We start from the raw sequence: 18,760 nt of genomic DNA, 5'->3' as shown, positions 1-18,760 counted from the left end.
AATTATAACAAACAGAAAAATTAACCAATTTAAGAAAAAAGTTATGCATTTTTTTATTTAAAGGCAGTTTCCTTTCATACATTCCTGTGTACAACTTCTAGTAATTAATTCTGCTGGGTGGTTAACATGGAAAGGAGTTGGTGACAAGCATTTAGCTTCTTCTTACAAGTTTATAAGTAGAAAACTATCAAGAATGATCACACCTCTGTAATGTTTTATATGTATTACAAAAAAATCTTAAAAATGAATGGATAAAAATATTTATAGCACTGTTTGATTTTATGGCTTGCTAACTTTTCACAGTTTTGTATTAGTGGTGTGTTACTTATTTTATAAAACTGTTTTTAGATATTAGCTTTCTCTCTCTCTCTCTCTCTCTCTATATATATATATATATATACATATAAAATACCAGAAGTAAAGACTGCTGCTAAAGATTGTGGGGAGCAGTTACTGACTATTGGAAAATATTCCTTTTGATAACACAGTCACTGAGGTTCTATAGTTCACAAATTATTAGTTACCTAGTAATAAATAATTATTTGGAATCCATATGAAAAACCCTTTTCAATTTCAATCACCTTTTTTTAAGATTTGTTAAATTTGATTAGTGGCAAAGGGCAACTCAAAACTAGAAACAGAACAGTGCACAGATGGTACTCACCTGGAATTTCTTTAGCTAACACCCAAAAGTAGATTTCTCACACTTGTATGAACATATCAGTTTAACATAATGTATGTTCATAAATAACTGGATGAGATACTGTAAGCTTACAGAGGTAAATACAAATTTGGACTTATATTTTTCTCAAGTACATATATCAATATTTTTGAACTTTATAAATGGAGATGTACCGCATAAAAATGCCAAAAAAGCAGTCTGCATCCTAGAGATCTGTGTTGATGTCATCATTCATGTTTTGCTACCAAATAGGCAACCAATATTTTGCATGAGTTGTATAACACACAGTTGAATACCTCAGATGGCTCCAAAGTATCTGGAACATCTCAGAGATATAGCATATATAAAGTTTTAGTTTTTAGTTTTGGTTTTAGGGATACAACCAGGTGTTGGTAGCATCCATCACCTGGATGTAGGTTGCATAAGGCCCAGTTATCAAGCAACTGAGGATGATGATGACTCAAAATTTATATCGGTTCAAAAATTTAGAGATGTTTCTAAATTCTGATTGAAATGCATGTATGTTATAAACAATCTGAGTGTGATATCACTAATAACAATGTTCTGTAACTGCCATAGAGTGGCCTAACAGAAACAAGAGATCCAGCAAGATCCTCTCCTTCCAGTATACTCCATGGAGTAACATATCTCATAAAGTAAGAAACTCTCTTAAATTCCCATTACATTGAATATCTTAAAATGTACTAAAATTTAAGAAGTATGACCTTCCACCCTCAAAATTAAGAGTGCTGTACCTTCTGCATTATTAGAAATCTTGTAAAATTTCAGCTGAAGACTTGTTTTGCAATTTTCATTCTTTTAACAATATAAAGATTAATATTAGAGGTTACCGAGATATAGATTCAACAAAAAAAATGTTAACTGTAAATAAACATCAAAAGCTAATGTCAATAATTATTTATCCTACAATGAATGTCATCATCTGCTGAAATTATTAATTCATGTGACTAAGCATACAAGACATAATGTATTATAACAGTAAAATGATTTATAATAACTAAACACAACAATAATAATAATAGTCCTGACACTATTAAATAACTATACTTACATTGGTTTTTTACCCTTTATAATTAGAAATATATCCACTAAACATGCAGGCATGACATGTAAAAGTAAGATCAAAATTTTATCCAGAATACGATTACTTTGAATTATAACATATGGTTCCCATAGAGAAAATTTTGAAGACAAACTTACTACTTTTTCTGAACTATAAATTCGATTACGCACTCCTTTCCACGTAATTTGATTTCTTTTACTTGAAACAACATTGTAAATCCGTTCTTTCCTATTAATTAAAAAGAGAGAGAAGAAAATTATTATCAGTACAGAACTTTTCAATAGTAAATATTTACACATTTATAAAGTAGACCATAACAGATTAATTTTTTATCATAATAATATTTACATTTGAAAAAATCTAAGTAAATATTAACTATTATCAGCAGTGAGAATTTTTTGTAAAATCATTTATTCCAGATAAATAATGTAAATCGTTTTAAAGTGTATAAAATTTACAAGATGAATAGGACCAAAATATATATCCTGAAAGAAATGAATTTTTAATAAATTAAATTTAGTACAGAGTTGCAGAACTATTCAGGAAATGACAGATGTAAAGACAAAGATTATGCACAGCTACAGTATAACAAACTACTAATCTAAAATTATTGCAAATATTACCATCTGTATACCCATAAATCTACTAATTTCAATAGAAAAAGTAAAGTAATGCATTATTTCAGGTACACCAATGAAATAAAACAAACAAGTGAATTCTTTAAACTGCAAAGAAGAAAACAAAACAGTACATTATTTGCATAAAACAATGAATTTGTAAAATAATAATAATAATAAAAATTCAAATACATATATATATATATATATATATATATATATATAGAACATTTGTTTTAAAACACAATTTAATGAAGAATAATATGTTATATTTAATGCGATTAGTTATAAACATTACAATAATTTGTACAATACAATATTGAGATCACATTTTTTTATAACAAGTGTTAAAAGTGCTACATTTTCATCAATGCCCTTTAACTTCAACCATCTTTTTCATATTCCATGGAACCTTTCGAAATGTAAGAGATAAATCCTCTTCCAGTTTCTGGAAATTCTTGAATTATGTTGGCTTTCAGTTCTTCAACAATGTGTGGATTATTTTTGAATATACAACCTTTTATATATCCCCAGAGAAAAAATTCTGCAGGAGAAAAATCAGATGACAAAGAATATGGGGCCAATTTTTATTCTTCACCAGGAAATTGCACACCACACACAAATTTTCTGTAGATGTAGTGGTCATAAATGAATGATGTGAGGATTATTGGAGCTCCAGTAGTGATCATTCCAACTATTAACATAAACACTTAAATGAAACCAAGCCTCTTCTCTAAAAAATACATTATCTAACATTTTAATACTCTCCTGAACTAACTGATTAAACCATTGACAGTAGTGGAGCCTAGCAGCATAATCAACTGAGTGTAATTGAAATTATACATATTCGGTATGCTTTAAATTGACTAGCCAGGTAACTTTAAAGGTGCTACACAGGAATATTTCTTTTTATTTTATAAGTTTTCGTAATGATTTGTTAGGTAAAAGCTTAAACCTAACAAATTTCAATGTTTTGTCAATAAATACTGAATGTTTCTGGCTATGTCTTTGATTGCAAACAGAACCAGTCCCATTATATTTCTTTATCAAATGATGAATAGAAGATTTATTTGGCGCATTCTTACATGGCAATTGCAAATGAAAAGCTTCTTGGCACAAAAAATTTAGTTGTTAAATAATTCTTCACAATAAAAATCCTTTCTGCCATGTTCAAAACACTTCTTTTTAAACCCTTTTTTTAAAATCTTGTTATTAAGATTATAATACATAATTGTTATATTTATAATAACATTATAAATCCACTTCCCCTAAATCTGTAAAAACAATTCTGGGTAAAGTTTTCTGAAATGATGGTCAATGCCACTTAAAAAATTGTAAATTAAATTTTTTACTACAAAATTAAGATACATTATTATTTAATGTCACTGTAACTTATTTATATTTTGTCCTACTTATAATTTCTAATTCACTGACCAATCAAAAAAAATTAAATGATGTTATTCATGTATTTTTTTAAAACATTAGCATGTTTTTATAAACACAGTAATTGAGACAAATAAACTGCAATTGGAAGGTAAAAAATACTGGAAAAGTTTTAGTTAATTAAATTTTAAAATAGTACTGTGAGAAAATAATTCAATACTTTTACCTCTCTCCACAACTCGATCCAACAAATTATAACATATTTCTATTTTCTACAAGAACAGTAATGTAGCTTTAGTTAAGAGGAGTACTCATAATTTAATAATCACAATGTAAGGCAACTGAATCTAACAGTTGAATCATGTCAACAGACTCTTTACATTTTTGGAAACAGTTTGTCTAAGCTACTAGAAGCAATTTCTTGAACAGGTGAACAAAAAAAGAGTCCCAGTTGAGTGTTACATCTACTCTTGGGTTTTAAAAACTGAAAAAGTTAGATGACTCTCATACATCAATAATCGTTATATAGTTATATCATACAAAAATAATAAAGGGAAATCTAAAATATCTGAAATCACTTTTTAGTCAGATATGTCTACCATAACTTACTGTTTGTTGATAGCTATATCCCATGTAGATGCAAGTATAGCAGAAACTACTTTATCAGCTGGTATATTATCAATAACATATGTTGATTTAGTATTTAATGTATGTAATATTCCCAAGAGAGTACCAAGAATAGTAGCTGACTGTCCATTTATACCATTTATCCAGCTTCTGATTGGTTCATCATAAGTGTTTATTACTAAAAGAAAAAATGGATTAGTGTAAAAATATTATACAGCAATTATTATTTATGAATATATTTATATATAGTATACCCATCATATATATATATATATATATATATATATATATATATATACATCATATATATATATATATATATATATATATATATATATGATGGGCATACTGCTAAAAGTGACATAGTCAAAAAATGTAATTTCTGGGAAAACATGATTTAAAGTTCTATGTGATTTGAAAAATCAAGTTTTAAATATTTTGTTTATATGAATATGTTTTTTCCTCTTAATTAAGAGGAAAAAACAGATTGATTAATTAATCAATCTGCATTTTTTATATTTGGTAAATATTAATAAAAATGTATTGTATACAGTGAGGATGAGGTGGGGAATGATTTGGTCACAATACATTTTCCACATAACATGACTTGTTCACTCACTTTTTAATAAGAATTATTAATGAAAAAAGCCAAAGTGCATGTAAAATATAGTATTTTAATCAATGAATTGCAAACAACAAATAATATTAGAATAAAAGTTACAAAAATATTGAAAAATAGAACCAAATGTTACAAAAAATGGATAATACAAATGAAAGAACCACAAACTTATCACATTCATATTAAAACTATTCATAATCTTAAAAAAATTATTCCCTACTAATCAGGAGTAAAGCACACAAACAGAAATATTAATTTAATAAATCAAACTATCACAAAAATGAAAAAAACTTTTAATACTTAATGTTATTTTAACTCGACACAATTTTATAGAAAATGGCAAACTTACACATTCAACTAAAAACTATTGAAAACTATCATTCTCATGTAGGAGAAACTTAGGACAAAAAAATTACGACAGCAATATTTAATTAAAAAAGTGAAAATTCTTACAAACTAAAAAAATAACTTACTTTGTTCAACTACTTACTGGTAACTTTATTCAAAGTTATTGAAAACAATAGCCTAAAAAATAATAATTTCATCTAATAAAAAACAATTTTTCTGAATGCAGTAACCGTTCAGTCAAAAAATTAAAAAAATAATCTAAAAATTTGTCCGAATCACTGAAGTCATCAATGGTTGGTTCTCAAATACAACCTTTCTGCTTTTTGTCCGTTGGAAGTGACTTGTATCAAGCATGAAATTCTTCAGGAATTACATTCGTAGTGCACAGCTTAATAAGACCTTTTTTCTACCTTCTGAAATCATGATTAGACTTTTATATAATTTTGGTAAATCTGCCAAAATAACCAGAGGACAACTGTGACCTGACTTTGCTTCAAGACTTTTCAAACTGATAAAATCTTAACTTAATTATTTAACTTTGTAGCTGCCACTAGTTTTTTCCCGTCTACAGAAACAGGCCATATGAAAAATGTTAATCCAGTCATTTAAAGAAAAGGCTGAAACATGTCTTTTGACACTCTCTATTGCACTGTGCATTGAATCACTTCATTAGGGTGTAACCCTTTGCCAAAAATTTATGTTCTACCAGTTGGAGGTGTGTAATCTGGACTACAGATAGAAAAGAGCAGCTTTGAACTGGTTGCGATTCTGACCGCTACAGGTATCAGAAAAGAGTGAAATTTTATTTACATGATCAGGAATTTGCTGTATCCACTGAAAAATTGCAATTCCAATCTTGCAGCTTCCTCTTTGACCATTGAGCTCAGACCAAACAAAACAGTACCCCTTGTTTGGTGAAGCAGCTATATAAAATGTTAGATTGTATGCACAAATCTTTTTGTTGTAGTACATATGTGAAGCTTCAGAAGAAGGTAGCTGCAAAACACTCTGCAAACCAAAATTAACACTCATAAAACTATTGTCGTTTACTGCATGCAATTTATCTTCTTTTGCTCTATTTGCTTAATTTTTTTTTTGTATATGAAGACAGCCTTCATTCATTCATCTGTGGTTTTTTCATAACTTTTATAAATTATGCACTGATCTTTCTTGGGCTGAAAAAATGAAAGATTGTAATTTTCACCGAAACATCTTCTGTATGTAAGCCAATTGATTCTGTGTGTGATTTCCATATGTGTTCTAAGACAATTGATTCATTAGTTTTGAATTTTTCTCTCTTTTTTTGCTTCTTCTAGATAAAATTTATACATTTTTTTAATTGAAAGATTATTATTTAGGAAGCACCTCCTGGTTAATTTTTAGCAATTATGGACTCGACAGTCAGAAAGCTTTCAGTATGATTCTTAACTCTTTGCGTCATTGCTGGGTCTGTTTTGTAGGTGGTCCCCTTTTCCCACGCATATATATTTATTTAAATAATCCAGCTTCATTTGCTCCTGCTAATGTCTTTTCTACAGGGCCATGGCTAATGCATGAAGTCTTTAAAAAGAAGGTTTTGCAAGTACATACTCATTCTTCACCTTTTTGAAGATAAGCTCTACTGTTATTTTTGTTTACTCCTGTTCCACTACATATTCTGGTTATTTTTTCAGTTTGTTTGAAACATGGTTATTAAAAGAAATTTTTTTATGACAATAACTAAGTCTCCAGAATGCTGAACAAATTTCTTTTCTCAAACCATCATAAAATTCAGAAGTACACTTCCACCTACATGAATCACACAGTTCACTTCTTTTGGTGATTTACCAGCCTTTATACCTTTATTTCTTTTATAAGATTGGCCTGATATACTGCTTTTTTTAATTTTGTTTTTCACCCAGTTACTTGGATCTGATTTTCTCCATCTGGTTAATTTTTGAAAGTCTACTTCTTTTGGCGCGTTAGGAGAAACTGATCAGGGTGTATTTTCAGCAAGTTACGGAAGTTGCGCGCGCCGATGTAATACACCATGAAGATTTGCGCAGGCCCAAGTGGATCAGTTTTCACGCACATGCGTGGAATGTCTAATTCAGTCAGTCGTTTGATGCAATTAAGTGATTAGGACGTTTGCAAACATAACATAAACCTCGAGCCTATTCAATCGTCATTCGAATAATTAATGGAACTAAATTGATCGAAATATATTCGATGAACTTTGTTTTATATGACAACGAATACGTCAGTACTTTTTAAACTGAATAAAATAAATATTATTCTATTTAATTTTAGTGCTATTTATTCAAAGTTTTATTCATGGTATTTAATGTCGTCTATCGATCGTTTGACTCGGTTCAAATTTGTTTGACTGCGTAAAAAACTCTTTTTTTATTCACGCCAAAGAAGTATAACTTCTTACGTGCGTACATAAGTACACTGAGCTTTTGTATTTTTCTTTCTACATTCTGCTTCAGACGAATTTGATTTCTCAGAATCAGGTGGTTCAAATAAATCATCACTACCATTTTCAGATAACATTAAATGTTCTCGAAAAACTCAAAATTATTATTATTATTGTTTTTGTTTCTATTATTATAATTACTACAACACGGCTCTGTTAAAACATCGTGATTTCTTTGGAAGGAACTACAAGCTGATCCAGTCCCACTTTGTAAAACTTCATTCATTTGGATAGTAGAACCAGCTAGTTCTAGTATCCAAAATAAAACAAAAAAATAAAAATAAAAAACAAAACTTAAAACTTATATCCGACACTAAAAAATAAACCCTTGAAACACGCCCAATTATAGAATCATACAGCAGCAAGGGATATTGTCCAGGTTCTGCGATTCGAAGGGAGAATTGTGATACTCCCGCCACTTTTACGTTCCGTTCCGTAGTATCCAAATGTATATTCATTTGGTATAACCAGTTAGTAAAACTAAAGCAACTTGATTAGTGGACAATGAATTAATGTCGCACTGAATAAGAGTTGAATTTTGTGAATAATAACACGGTACGTAGTTAACAAACTTATTCTCTGAAAACATGGATTAATTTTTGTAACCTGCTTGAATGTGAAGCTTTATCACATAACACTAAATATATGAGTTCAAATAAAAACCTAACCTGCAATAAAAATAGCATTCATAATCATTAGGTTAAAACTGTAATAATCAACTACTAACTAATTCAGTTTCTAAGCCTAATTTAATAGTTTAACTTTTAGCAAACAGATTATAGCAGGTAACAGTACTTCATGACATTTGTTGTTTTTTAATGTATAATTAAACCTTGTAATAGATTACTTACATATAAACTGACTAATATAATTGCATTCTAACATTCATTATCTTCAGTTTTCCTTTATTTTAATAATTTCAACCATTCTTAAATCTCTGTTCATGTTTACTAACAATTTCACTAAAAACTTAAACCACAAAATAAAACTCAGATACAGAAAAATAACAGCCAAATAGCGTGTGAAGATGCCGTGCCTAACCGGAGTTTGAACCTGGGACTTCTGGATGAAAGGCCGAGACGCTACCACTCGCGCCACGGCGACCGGCAGCTGACCTAATCTATTTTCATTCTGCTGAAAATGACCAAATGCAACTTTACCATTTTACAAATAACTATGTTCTACAATTATAAGTGACTAGGGACAGATGGTCACATTTTGTTGATAACTTTTATTAAAGAAATACGCTAGCATGTAAAAATGACCGAGATGAATCAATCAATTCAGATTATGTGGCCTGGTACTTGGTCATTTTGAAGTTTGTTTAGTATGGTTGTTTTACTACAAATGTTGACTTGGTCAATTTTTTTGGAAACAGATATCTTATTTTTAAAACAGTTGGGCACTTTAACTCATTTTCAGATTTTTTTTGATTTGGTCACTTTTAGTAGTATATCCCTGATACATATATGTATGTGTGTATTACTATTCTAGTTTTAGGAGCTGGCTAGTATGTTACCAGCCAACAGGAGATATTTATTAACTACTTTTTGCTCCAAGTTTTACATACTTTCCATCACCAGTATTCAAACTTCATAGCAGTAAGACTATTTAGTAATCCATTCGTTAAAAACTTACTTTTGCTTAGACAAATTATAATCACAAAATTCCACTTAAAAAATATATTAGTAATAAAAATCATTCTAATTTCACCTTTTTTTTATCTCCTTTTGATATCATACTATTATGTTTTTATCTACAGTATTAATAAATCCCTGAATTCAGGTAACAGGAAAAATACAAACAATGTCTCATCCAATTTTTTCAGATACATTGTGTTAATTGAAATGATAAATAACATTCTTAATCACAGCTATTATTAATAATTGTTTATGGTTGTAATTGTTTTCTATTTGCTCATTTCCTCATTACAAATAATATTTTTGTTTCTTTGTACCTTAATTACTACCTCCTTTATATATTACCTTTATACTACCTTTTTATATTACCACCTCCTAATTCTACAATCATGCCTGGCCACACCTGCATTATAATTAAATTCATATCCTACCTCCAAGTTCCAATTCAATGAAAGTAGAACTGGTTAAAAAAAAATTACCTTTTAGTAGATTAATGTAACAGGGCAGAATTACATGAAATAACAATAAAACCAAAACACAACAATTTTTTGTGCATTCAAAGAAACATTCAAAGCAACTACATGTAAAATTTTTCAATGTAAACAAATTCAATTTTAAGATTGCCACTCTGAACTGAATCAAATTAAAATTATCTGATTACTGAAAATTAAGAAAACACCTCAGATGCTGTAGAAAACCTTTTGAGAGAGGACTGTCAGCATGATTGCTTTAAATTGGGAGACCAATACAATACATATAAAAGAAGTGGATAATGTTTTTCCTCAGTAGAAGGAATATGTAATAGATAGTGCTGCCAATAACATTGCTACAAATGTTAATGAATGTAAAGAAAAATTAAAAAAGAAGGGATAAAAAAAAAAAAATTACGGGTTTAGTATGAAACAAAAAATGTATTAAACATAATATTAGTTCAACAATTACTACAGTTTTTATTTTAGTTATAATACACTTCTGCAGTAACTATTTATACATGCTAATCAGTAGCTTTTTCAGAATAATCCCACAACAAATATTTTTCTTTCAAAATTGTTGAGTATTGCAATAAAAACTTTCTCTACCAACAAAAACATACTGAGTGGCACATGAAATGATCCAACATTTGGTTTAGTTAAAAAATATTTATTTGAATCGCAATGCAGAAAAGTAGAATACAACGTGTTTACTATATACCTGGAGATTATGATCTGCATATCACATATTCAATATGACCACCATCACATCTAACAACTTTTTCAACATGAATTCCTACATTGTTAATAACTTATCGACACATTTCCTCGTGTACCTTGTTGCACGCCCCAATGATCAGCACTCAGTTTCATCACTGTACAAGGATGTTTAGAGAAAATTCTTTTTCTTTAGAAATCCCCAAAGAAAATAATGACACGGATTCAAATCAGGACTGTTCGGGAGCCAGTTCTGTCCACATACATAACGATTAGGAAATCAGTTTGAAATGACATTTGCGTTAAAAGTTTCATGCAAAAAGTCTAAAACAACATTAGCTGTATGTGCTCTGTATGTATGTGGTCTGGCTCCATTCTGCATGAACTATTTGTTTTCTAATTGAAACTGGTTTGTAAGAAGCTGAGAAACAAAATTTGTTTCGTTCCACGTCGAGCCGTCCGGTGTTGCGATCTAGTGGTGCTAGCCCTCACCGGAAAGTTAAGCCGTACTAGCATTCTACGTTAGAATCCCGCGCAGTGCGGTCGCACTTTTCATTTCGTCCGGATGGACAATCGGTGTTACTCATAGTTACTAGCTTTCGGCGCTCGAATCTGATCCAAGGCGGTCACGTCATACTCTTAGTCCGGATGGACTCTATTCTTTGTTCGTATGAACGTTAACTTTAATGTTTTATTTAATTTTATATTTTTTTATGTTCATATGTCAAGTTATACATTATGTTACAATTCATTTCATTAACTGTCAAGACGACAATTCATTAAACCATTATTCAACAAGCAACAAGGCGTTGTCTTCATTCATAACCTATAAATATACAGTCCAACCTCGCTCTAAAATCTACTACACGTTTTATGGTCCTCCGTCGCCGGATCGTTAATTGGCCGGTTAGAGGGACAGAATCGTCAAGTCGCTGTATTAACGACACGGACTTAGCTGCTCTACAGCATTCATCCATGGGTTTTGACAAGGTCAAACCAAGTCAACAACACAGTATTTATAATTTATTTATAAAAAGAGTTTCAAAAATTAACGGTGTATGTTAAAAGTGCAATCAAAAAATTAACATTAGTGAAACATTCAAGTTTGTGAATATTTCAATAGTTAAATATTTTAATTGTTTATAACGCAGTTAAGTTTTTGACTATAAGCACAATCTTACATCCCCAGGTATAAAGATCAATCCTCGATTCCAGTTTGGACACGTTTTCTTTATCGCGCTGTACAAATTACACGCACGCGCACATCTCATGCAATCTTTCTATTGTTCGTTGACCTGCACACGCAGATGTTAGCAGATATCGTATCATATTTACAACCAATCCAGTTTATTCAACTTTGTTCATAGGCTATACTTTAACAATATTGTTGTATATGACATTTATCTTTTAACCTGGTTTTATAATAACTTTATTTAATTCAAATTTAATATTATTTTGTGTACGGTTCTAATAAAAATAGAATTCAAGGATTTAATTTAAAAACGAGGCATTATGAAGAATAGTATAGCCAAATTAAAAACATTCATTGAAAACTTTGATCTTAATTCAGGCGATTACGATCTATTTACCATTAAGTTTGATAAACTGTTAGAATAAGAAAAACTATTTTTCGATGTTCAATCTGAAATCGAATTGCACCAAGATGCGACTGATAAGGACCTTGAAGTCAGAGACACTTATGATAACCTTTTCGACAAACTTAAATTAAAACATAAAAAATTAGAAAATCGTTTCAAAATTTCAGAGGTAACTGGATGCAACTATAAAGTGATTAACAAACCTAATCCAATTTCTTTAAAATCTATACAAATTGAGCCCTTTCACGATGATGTAAAGGCTTGGCATAAATTCTTTGATCTTTTTAATAATTTAGTTCATAACCGAGAATTTTCTAATGTTTAAAAATTTTATTCCCTTACAAATTTCTTAAGAGGCAATGCTCTTGACGTAATAAAAAATTTATCAGTAACATCTGAAAATTATGAAACTGCAATAGAACTATTTAAAGCTCGTTATGATAACAAAAGGCTAGTAGCAGCTAAACATGCTTTAAAAATTATTAATTAAAAAAGGAAAATTCTGAAAATTTATCTAAATTCATTGACCAAGTTAATTCAAATATTAATGCATTGAAGAATCTAAATATTGACTATTTAGTATTTATTGTAATACATTTAATTACTCAAAACTTAAATTTAAATACTTTAAGAGACTGGGAAAAAACATTGGAAAATAATGAATTTCAAAAGTTAGAACAACTCATTTCTTTCTTAGAATGTAAGCATAAACTACTTAATCCACAGACACGATTCAAAGTAATCAAAAACCACAGCCGCCAATTGTAGGATTTAGCGGCAAAAAATATGATTATTCAAAACCTAGTTCTAGTAAACATGTATTTCATGTAAATAATTCTAATAATTTTATGTGTACATTATGTAAAACAAGCAACCATCCATTATATTGATGTGATAAGTTATAATGTTAATGAAAGGAAAAATTTTGTATTTCAGGATAAATTATGTCTTAATTGTTTAAGTAAACAGCATATTATGAAAAGGTGTCAAAGCAATCGTAAATGTAAAAAATTTTGTACTGAAAGGTTTGCCACCAAACTTGGGCTTCAAACCAAACCTGTTCTCATGCCGATTACAGGTATTAGCAATGTCATTACCAAATCTAAGCTAAGTATTGATTTAATTATTAATTCTAGATATGAAGATTTTAATTTTAAATTGACATGTCATGTTCTGCCATCTATTACAGGTCTGTTACCGAATGATTTTGTAAACGTAACTGACTGGGAAATTCCTTCTCAACTTTTTCTTGCCGATCCTAATTTTAATATTCCTGGGCAAATCGACATTCTCCTAGGAGCTCAATATTATCTTTCTCTACTTAAGCCTGTTCAGTTAACTCATAATTCCAATCATACCATACTTCAAGAAACTCGTCTTGGTTTCATAGATCCTGGTCAAATCCCTACTAAAAAAAAGTAAGAGGAAAAACAATTCAAATTCAACATCACTTTTTGTCAGCAATGAACAGCTTTCCTCTCAATTAGAATAATTTTGGAGATCCGAAGAGATAGAAGATCGTTTACCGACCAAGGAGGAATCTTTCTGCGAAAAACATTTCGTTGATAATACCTTTGTGATGACAAGGGCAGATTTGTTGTACCTTCCTTGTAAGGAAAATTGTATAGGAGATTCGTATGCAAATGCCAAGCATCGTTTCAATTTATTACAGCGTAGATTTAAGAAAAATCCTAAACTTAAGGAAGACTACTTCCATTTCATGAAAGAATATCAAGAATTAGATCACATGCAACCTGTAGATTCATCTTAGTCCAAGGCTCTATCTGAAACCTTTTATTTGCCCACCACGCAGTATTTCGTGAATCTTCCACCACCACCAAAACCAGAGTAGTATTTGATGGTAGTGCGAAAACTTCAAATGGCCAATCACTCAATTCAATTCTTGCTACAGGTCCAGTAGTACAACAAGATTTATTTTCAATTGTAATTCGTTTTAGAACTCACAACTACGTGCTATCAGGAGACATTCCTAAAATGTACAGACAAATTCGCATTAATCCTCGAGATTTTTCATTACAAAGAATTCTCTGGTATGATGATACCAACTCATCAATCATTCCATATAACTTACAGACAGTTACTTATGGTTTAGCATCTTCAAGTTTTCTAGCAACAAGATATCTGATTGAAATTTCCAATCAGAATGAAGCCTCTTTTCTTCAACCTTGCCAAGTAATTAGGCACGATTTTTATGACGATGATCTGCTCACTGGTTGTGACAACATCGATCAGTTGAAATAATTATACAATGATGTTTCGTTATTGCTTATCAAATATGGACTTTCCCTACATAAATACCATTCCAACGTTCCAGATATATTTGACAATTCTGATTCTTTCATCAATTTAAATAAAGATGAAAATACCAAGACACTTGGGTTGTCTTGGGATCCTCAAGATGATGATTTCATTTATCAAATCAAACCAAAGAATAGTAATACTTCTTACACTAAACGTTCTGCTTTATCAATTATTTCTTCATTGTTCGATCCTTTGGGTCTACTTGCTCCTATAATCGTACCATTTAAAGGGTTCATCCAAGAGTTATGGTGCGCTAACCTTCAATGGGATGAAGTTCTTCCCGCTCCGCTAGCTGAAAAATGAAATTCTCTGTATTCTCAGCTCACATCGTCAAGCAATTTTAAGATTCCTAGATTAGATAAAATTAGTTTAAGTAAGAGTTATCAATTGCACGGATTTTGTGATGCAAGTAGTAGCGCATATGGTGCTTGTCTTTTCATCAGATCTGTTGATAGCAATGCATTGAAACCCTCTTATTGTGTTCAAAATCTAGAGTTGCTCCAATCAAGCAAATCTCTATTCCTAGGTTAAAGTTAAATGCGGCTCTTCTATTATCTCGTCTATTCAATAGAGTTAAGTGTATTTTAGGTATAAGGTTTCATTCAATCCACCTTTGGTCCGATTCTCAAATCGTACTTTACTGGTTGTCATCGCTTCCTAATCGATGGAAGGTATTCGTCGCAAATAGAGTTTGCGAAATTCAAGAGCTAACTAAGGAATGCTTATGGTAGCACATTTGTTCAAGGGATAACCCTACAGGCATGCTGTCACGTGGTTGCATGCCGGATACATTAAACTCGTCACAACTCTGGTGGAATGGTCCGTCTTTTCTGAAGGAACAGGAGAACGCCTGGCCATCCAATTCGCCTATCATTTCTATGATTCCGCCAGATTCGCTCATGGAAGAGAAGAAGTCTAGCAAAACTAATGTGTTTTCAGCTGCTCTTCAAACAACAGAAACTTTAGAACTTTCAAAAGCATTTTTTTCATTCGTACGAACATTAAACATATTTCATATTGCCATCATTTTATTTATAATTTAAAAAATAAAAATAATCGTATATTGTCAGATCTTTCACCGGAAGAAATCAATTCCACGTTGCCTATCTACCTATCTGTCATGGTGGGCGGCAGACATCTGATCCTACTCCACTTATTCCTGGACATTTTCTAACCTTCGCTCCTTTAATATCTCTACCTGATCCTGATTTCTCAGGCATCAATGTAAATAAGCTTACTAGGTGGCAGCTTATACAAAGAATATTGAAAGACTTTAGGAAAGCATGATCTATCGATTATTCCTTGCAGCAGAGGAACAAGTGTAAATTTCAAATAATAACATTTGCGTTGGCAATGTAGTTATAATTAAAGAAAGTAATCTTCCTCCACTAATGTGGAAATTAGAAATAATTGTTGAAGTGTATCCAGATAACGATGGACTAGTTCGATTAGTTGATGTGAAAACTAATAACACGATAGTAAAAATAACTATTTATAAATTGATTGTTCTTCCAAATTTAAATGCTTGCAATGACATAAGTCATCCCGAATGTAATCAATGGGATTTATTTAACGTCCTCCTAATGTATTTGTTTATGTCAATTTATTTTGGTTGTAAGCTTTGCCTGTATCAATATTAGATTTGTTGAGTTAACTTTAATTTTTGTACTTTCAAAGTTTACGTAATTATTTTATGTAGTACTCTTTGTTGGTATATTAAGTTTCATTTCATGTAATGTATCACGAAATTATAATTAAGGTAATTATAATTGGTAAACGGAACCAATAATTGGTTAATTGGTATAAACGGAACACACCCTCGTTGGGTGGAAGGGGGTGTTTCGTTCCACGTCGAGCCGTCCGGTGCTGCGATCTAGTGGGTGCTAGCGCTCACCGGAAAGTTAAGCCGTACTAGCATTCTACGTTAGAATCCCACGCAGTGCGGTCGCACTTTTCATTTCGTCCGGATGGACAATCGGTGTTACTCATAGTTACTAGCTTTCGGCGCTCGAATCTGATCCAAGGCGGTCACGTCATACTCTTAGTCCGGATGGACTCTATTCTTTGTTCGTATGAACGTGTTAGCTTTAATATTTTATTTAATTTTATATTTTTATTTTTATATGTCAAATTATTCGTTATGTTACAATTCATTTCATTAACTGTCAAGACGACAATTCATTAAACCATTATTCAACAAGCAACAAGGCGTTGTCTTCATTCATCAACTACGAATATACAGTCCAACCTCTCTCTAAAATCTACCAAAATTATTACGCAGCATGTTTAGATAACATTCACTGTTCAAAAAAGAATGGCCCTATTACCCAATGATTTGAGATAGCGGCCCAGCTGTAATTCTTGGAGTATAATGCACCTTTTCTTGAAGCAAGTGTGGATTTTCGGAAGCCCAAAAATGCACATTTTGTTTATTAACAACCCCGTCTAGGCGAAAATGTGCATCATCTGAAAACCAAACATGGTTTGGTTTACAAACCAACATGCTCAATAATACGTCTTGCCTCACAGTCCATTCAGTGAATGCCATTCTCTGATGTTTATTGTACCACAAATTTAGGCAATACTGTTATTTTGTGTGGATACAAATGAAAATCACTTTTTAAAATTTGCTGCACAAAACACCTATAAATCCCAAGTTGTGCTGCTGCTTTTCTTGTTGATTTGTCCACGCTGGGCCGGCTCCTGGGCAGCAGTAGCCGGCCCAGCGTGGGATTGCTCGGGGAGAACCGCCTCAGCCGCGCCGGCGAAGGATAACCGACGCCGACCCGACCTTGGGGCCTCGGGGGGCCACCACTGCCACACTCTTGTGGGGTCCCAACTGCCGCTGAGGGGAATACCGGTCTGACTTCAATGAACGAGTCGCAACTCCCCGACTTCGCCGAAGACCAGCTTCCGGACCCAACAGCTTTTCTCAGAGCTAACGCAAAAAACAACCCTTTTCAGGGCCACCACAAGGTTATGAATTACGAGCCGTCGAAGCCATTCGACATCAACAGCCCTTCTCAGAGCTACTATAAGCTTAGTAATTACAACGAGCTGTTGAAGCCAATCGACGACAAAAACGGCCCTTTTCAGGGCTACAGAAGGTTACTAAGTGCCACGTGTTATCGAAGCCATTCGGCGACAATTATTGCCAAAATAAATGTGCATTATTTCGTGCCCCACTCTGTAGAATTAGAGTTCAATACACTATTACTGTTATATATTAAAAATGTTTTGAATTCTTCTCTTCAAGAGGTTTAAGGAATTGCATGATGCTCTCATACAACAAAATTTACTACCAATTAATGTATTAACAGAAGAAGGTCATCTTGTACAATAATTAATTTGTCTTTATTACATATCTGTCTTTAGAAGTAATAATCAATTCAAGTATATTGAATCTATAAATCTGTTATTTTAAATATAAATTTATTTATAGTATTTAATTTATAATCTACGACTAATTATGACACTAATATTTAGCACTATGTTTTGAATTTATTTTAAACATCAATGAAACGTTTTAAAATTTGTTTAAATGAAATGTATTATTTCTGTAAGTCAATCAGTTTTTGAACTTCACTTTTTCATTAATTAATTTTTTAATTTATTTAAGCAAAACTAAAAAGATTTTACATTGGAATGACAACTTCAAAAACTTTCTAAAAACACTTTCAGAAACATTAACAAAAATCTGATTATGCTGATCATTTGAGGGAAAATATATGCACATTTTCAAATATCGAAAACAAGTCAACATTAGAGATAAGTTAATAAACATTTAAATCTCATGTAGTTATAAAAAAAGAAAAACTGAGAGTTGAAACAAAAATGCATTCTTTTGTACAATAACTGACTTTGAGTTTAGCAGTAAAAATAACAATCACTGATTTAATTACATTCATGTCATAAAAAAAAGAATTAAATTAAATCAAAATTTATTTATTAAAAGTATAAAATAAATAGCAACCAAAATAGTTTTTAAATTGGATTATCTTAAAGTGTTGTTCTTTATAATATTTATCTTGTATTGATTTGGTCTTTAAAATTAAGGGTGACACAATACGGTGTAATATTTAAAAAATTTGAGTTATAAACCTCTCCCGAAAGGAGCAAAATCTCATTATTATTGCCAAAATGTTGAGTAATTGACTCATGAATCTCTTGAGCATTTAAAATCCATCTGAAACAA

At 31.1% G+C, this 18,760-nt stretch overlaps 1 protein-coding gene across 5 annotated transcripts in view; it reads right to left on the bottom strand.

The window, feature by feature from the left end:
- Positions 1 to 18,760, bottom strand: part of LOC142327935 (immediate early response 3-interacting protein 1-like) — a 119,630-nt gene that overhangs the window by 9,788 nt on the left and 91,082 nt on the right. For all 5 annotated transcript variants that reach the window (XM_075371337.1, XM_075371348.1, XM_075371329.1 and 2 more), the window contains 2 exons: positions 4,376 to 4,571; positions 1,755 to 1,994 (listed from right to left, as the gene is read on the bottom strand). In XM_075371337.1, coding sequence (XP_075227452.1) covers positions 1,755 to 1,994; positions 4,376 to 4,571 — 436 coding nt within the window. The remainder of the gene's footprint in view (positions 1 to 1,754; positions 1,995 to 4,375; positions 4,572 to 18,760) is intronic.

Source organism: Lycorma delicatula, chromosome 1, assembly GCF_047948215.1.
Source record: "Lycorma delicatula isolate Av1 chromosome 1, ASM4794821v1, whole genome shotgun sequence".
Lineage (NCBI taxonomy): Eukaryota > Metazoa > Arthropoda > Insecta > Hemiptera > Fulgoridae > Lycorma > Lycorma delicatula.
The sequence above is the reverse complement of the archived record's forward strand: the minus strand, read 5'-3'. Positions and strand labels throughout refer to the sequence as shown.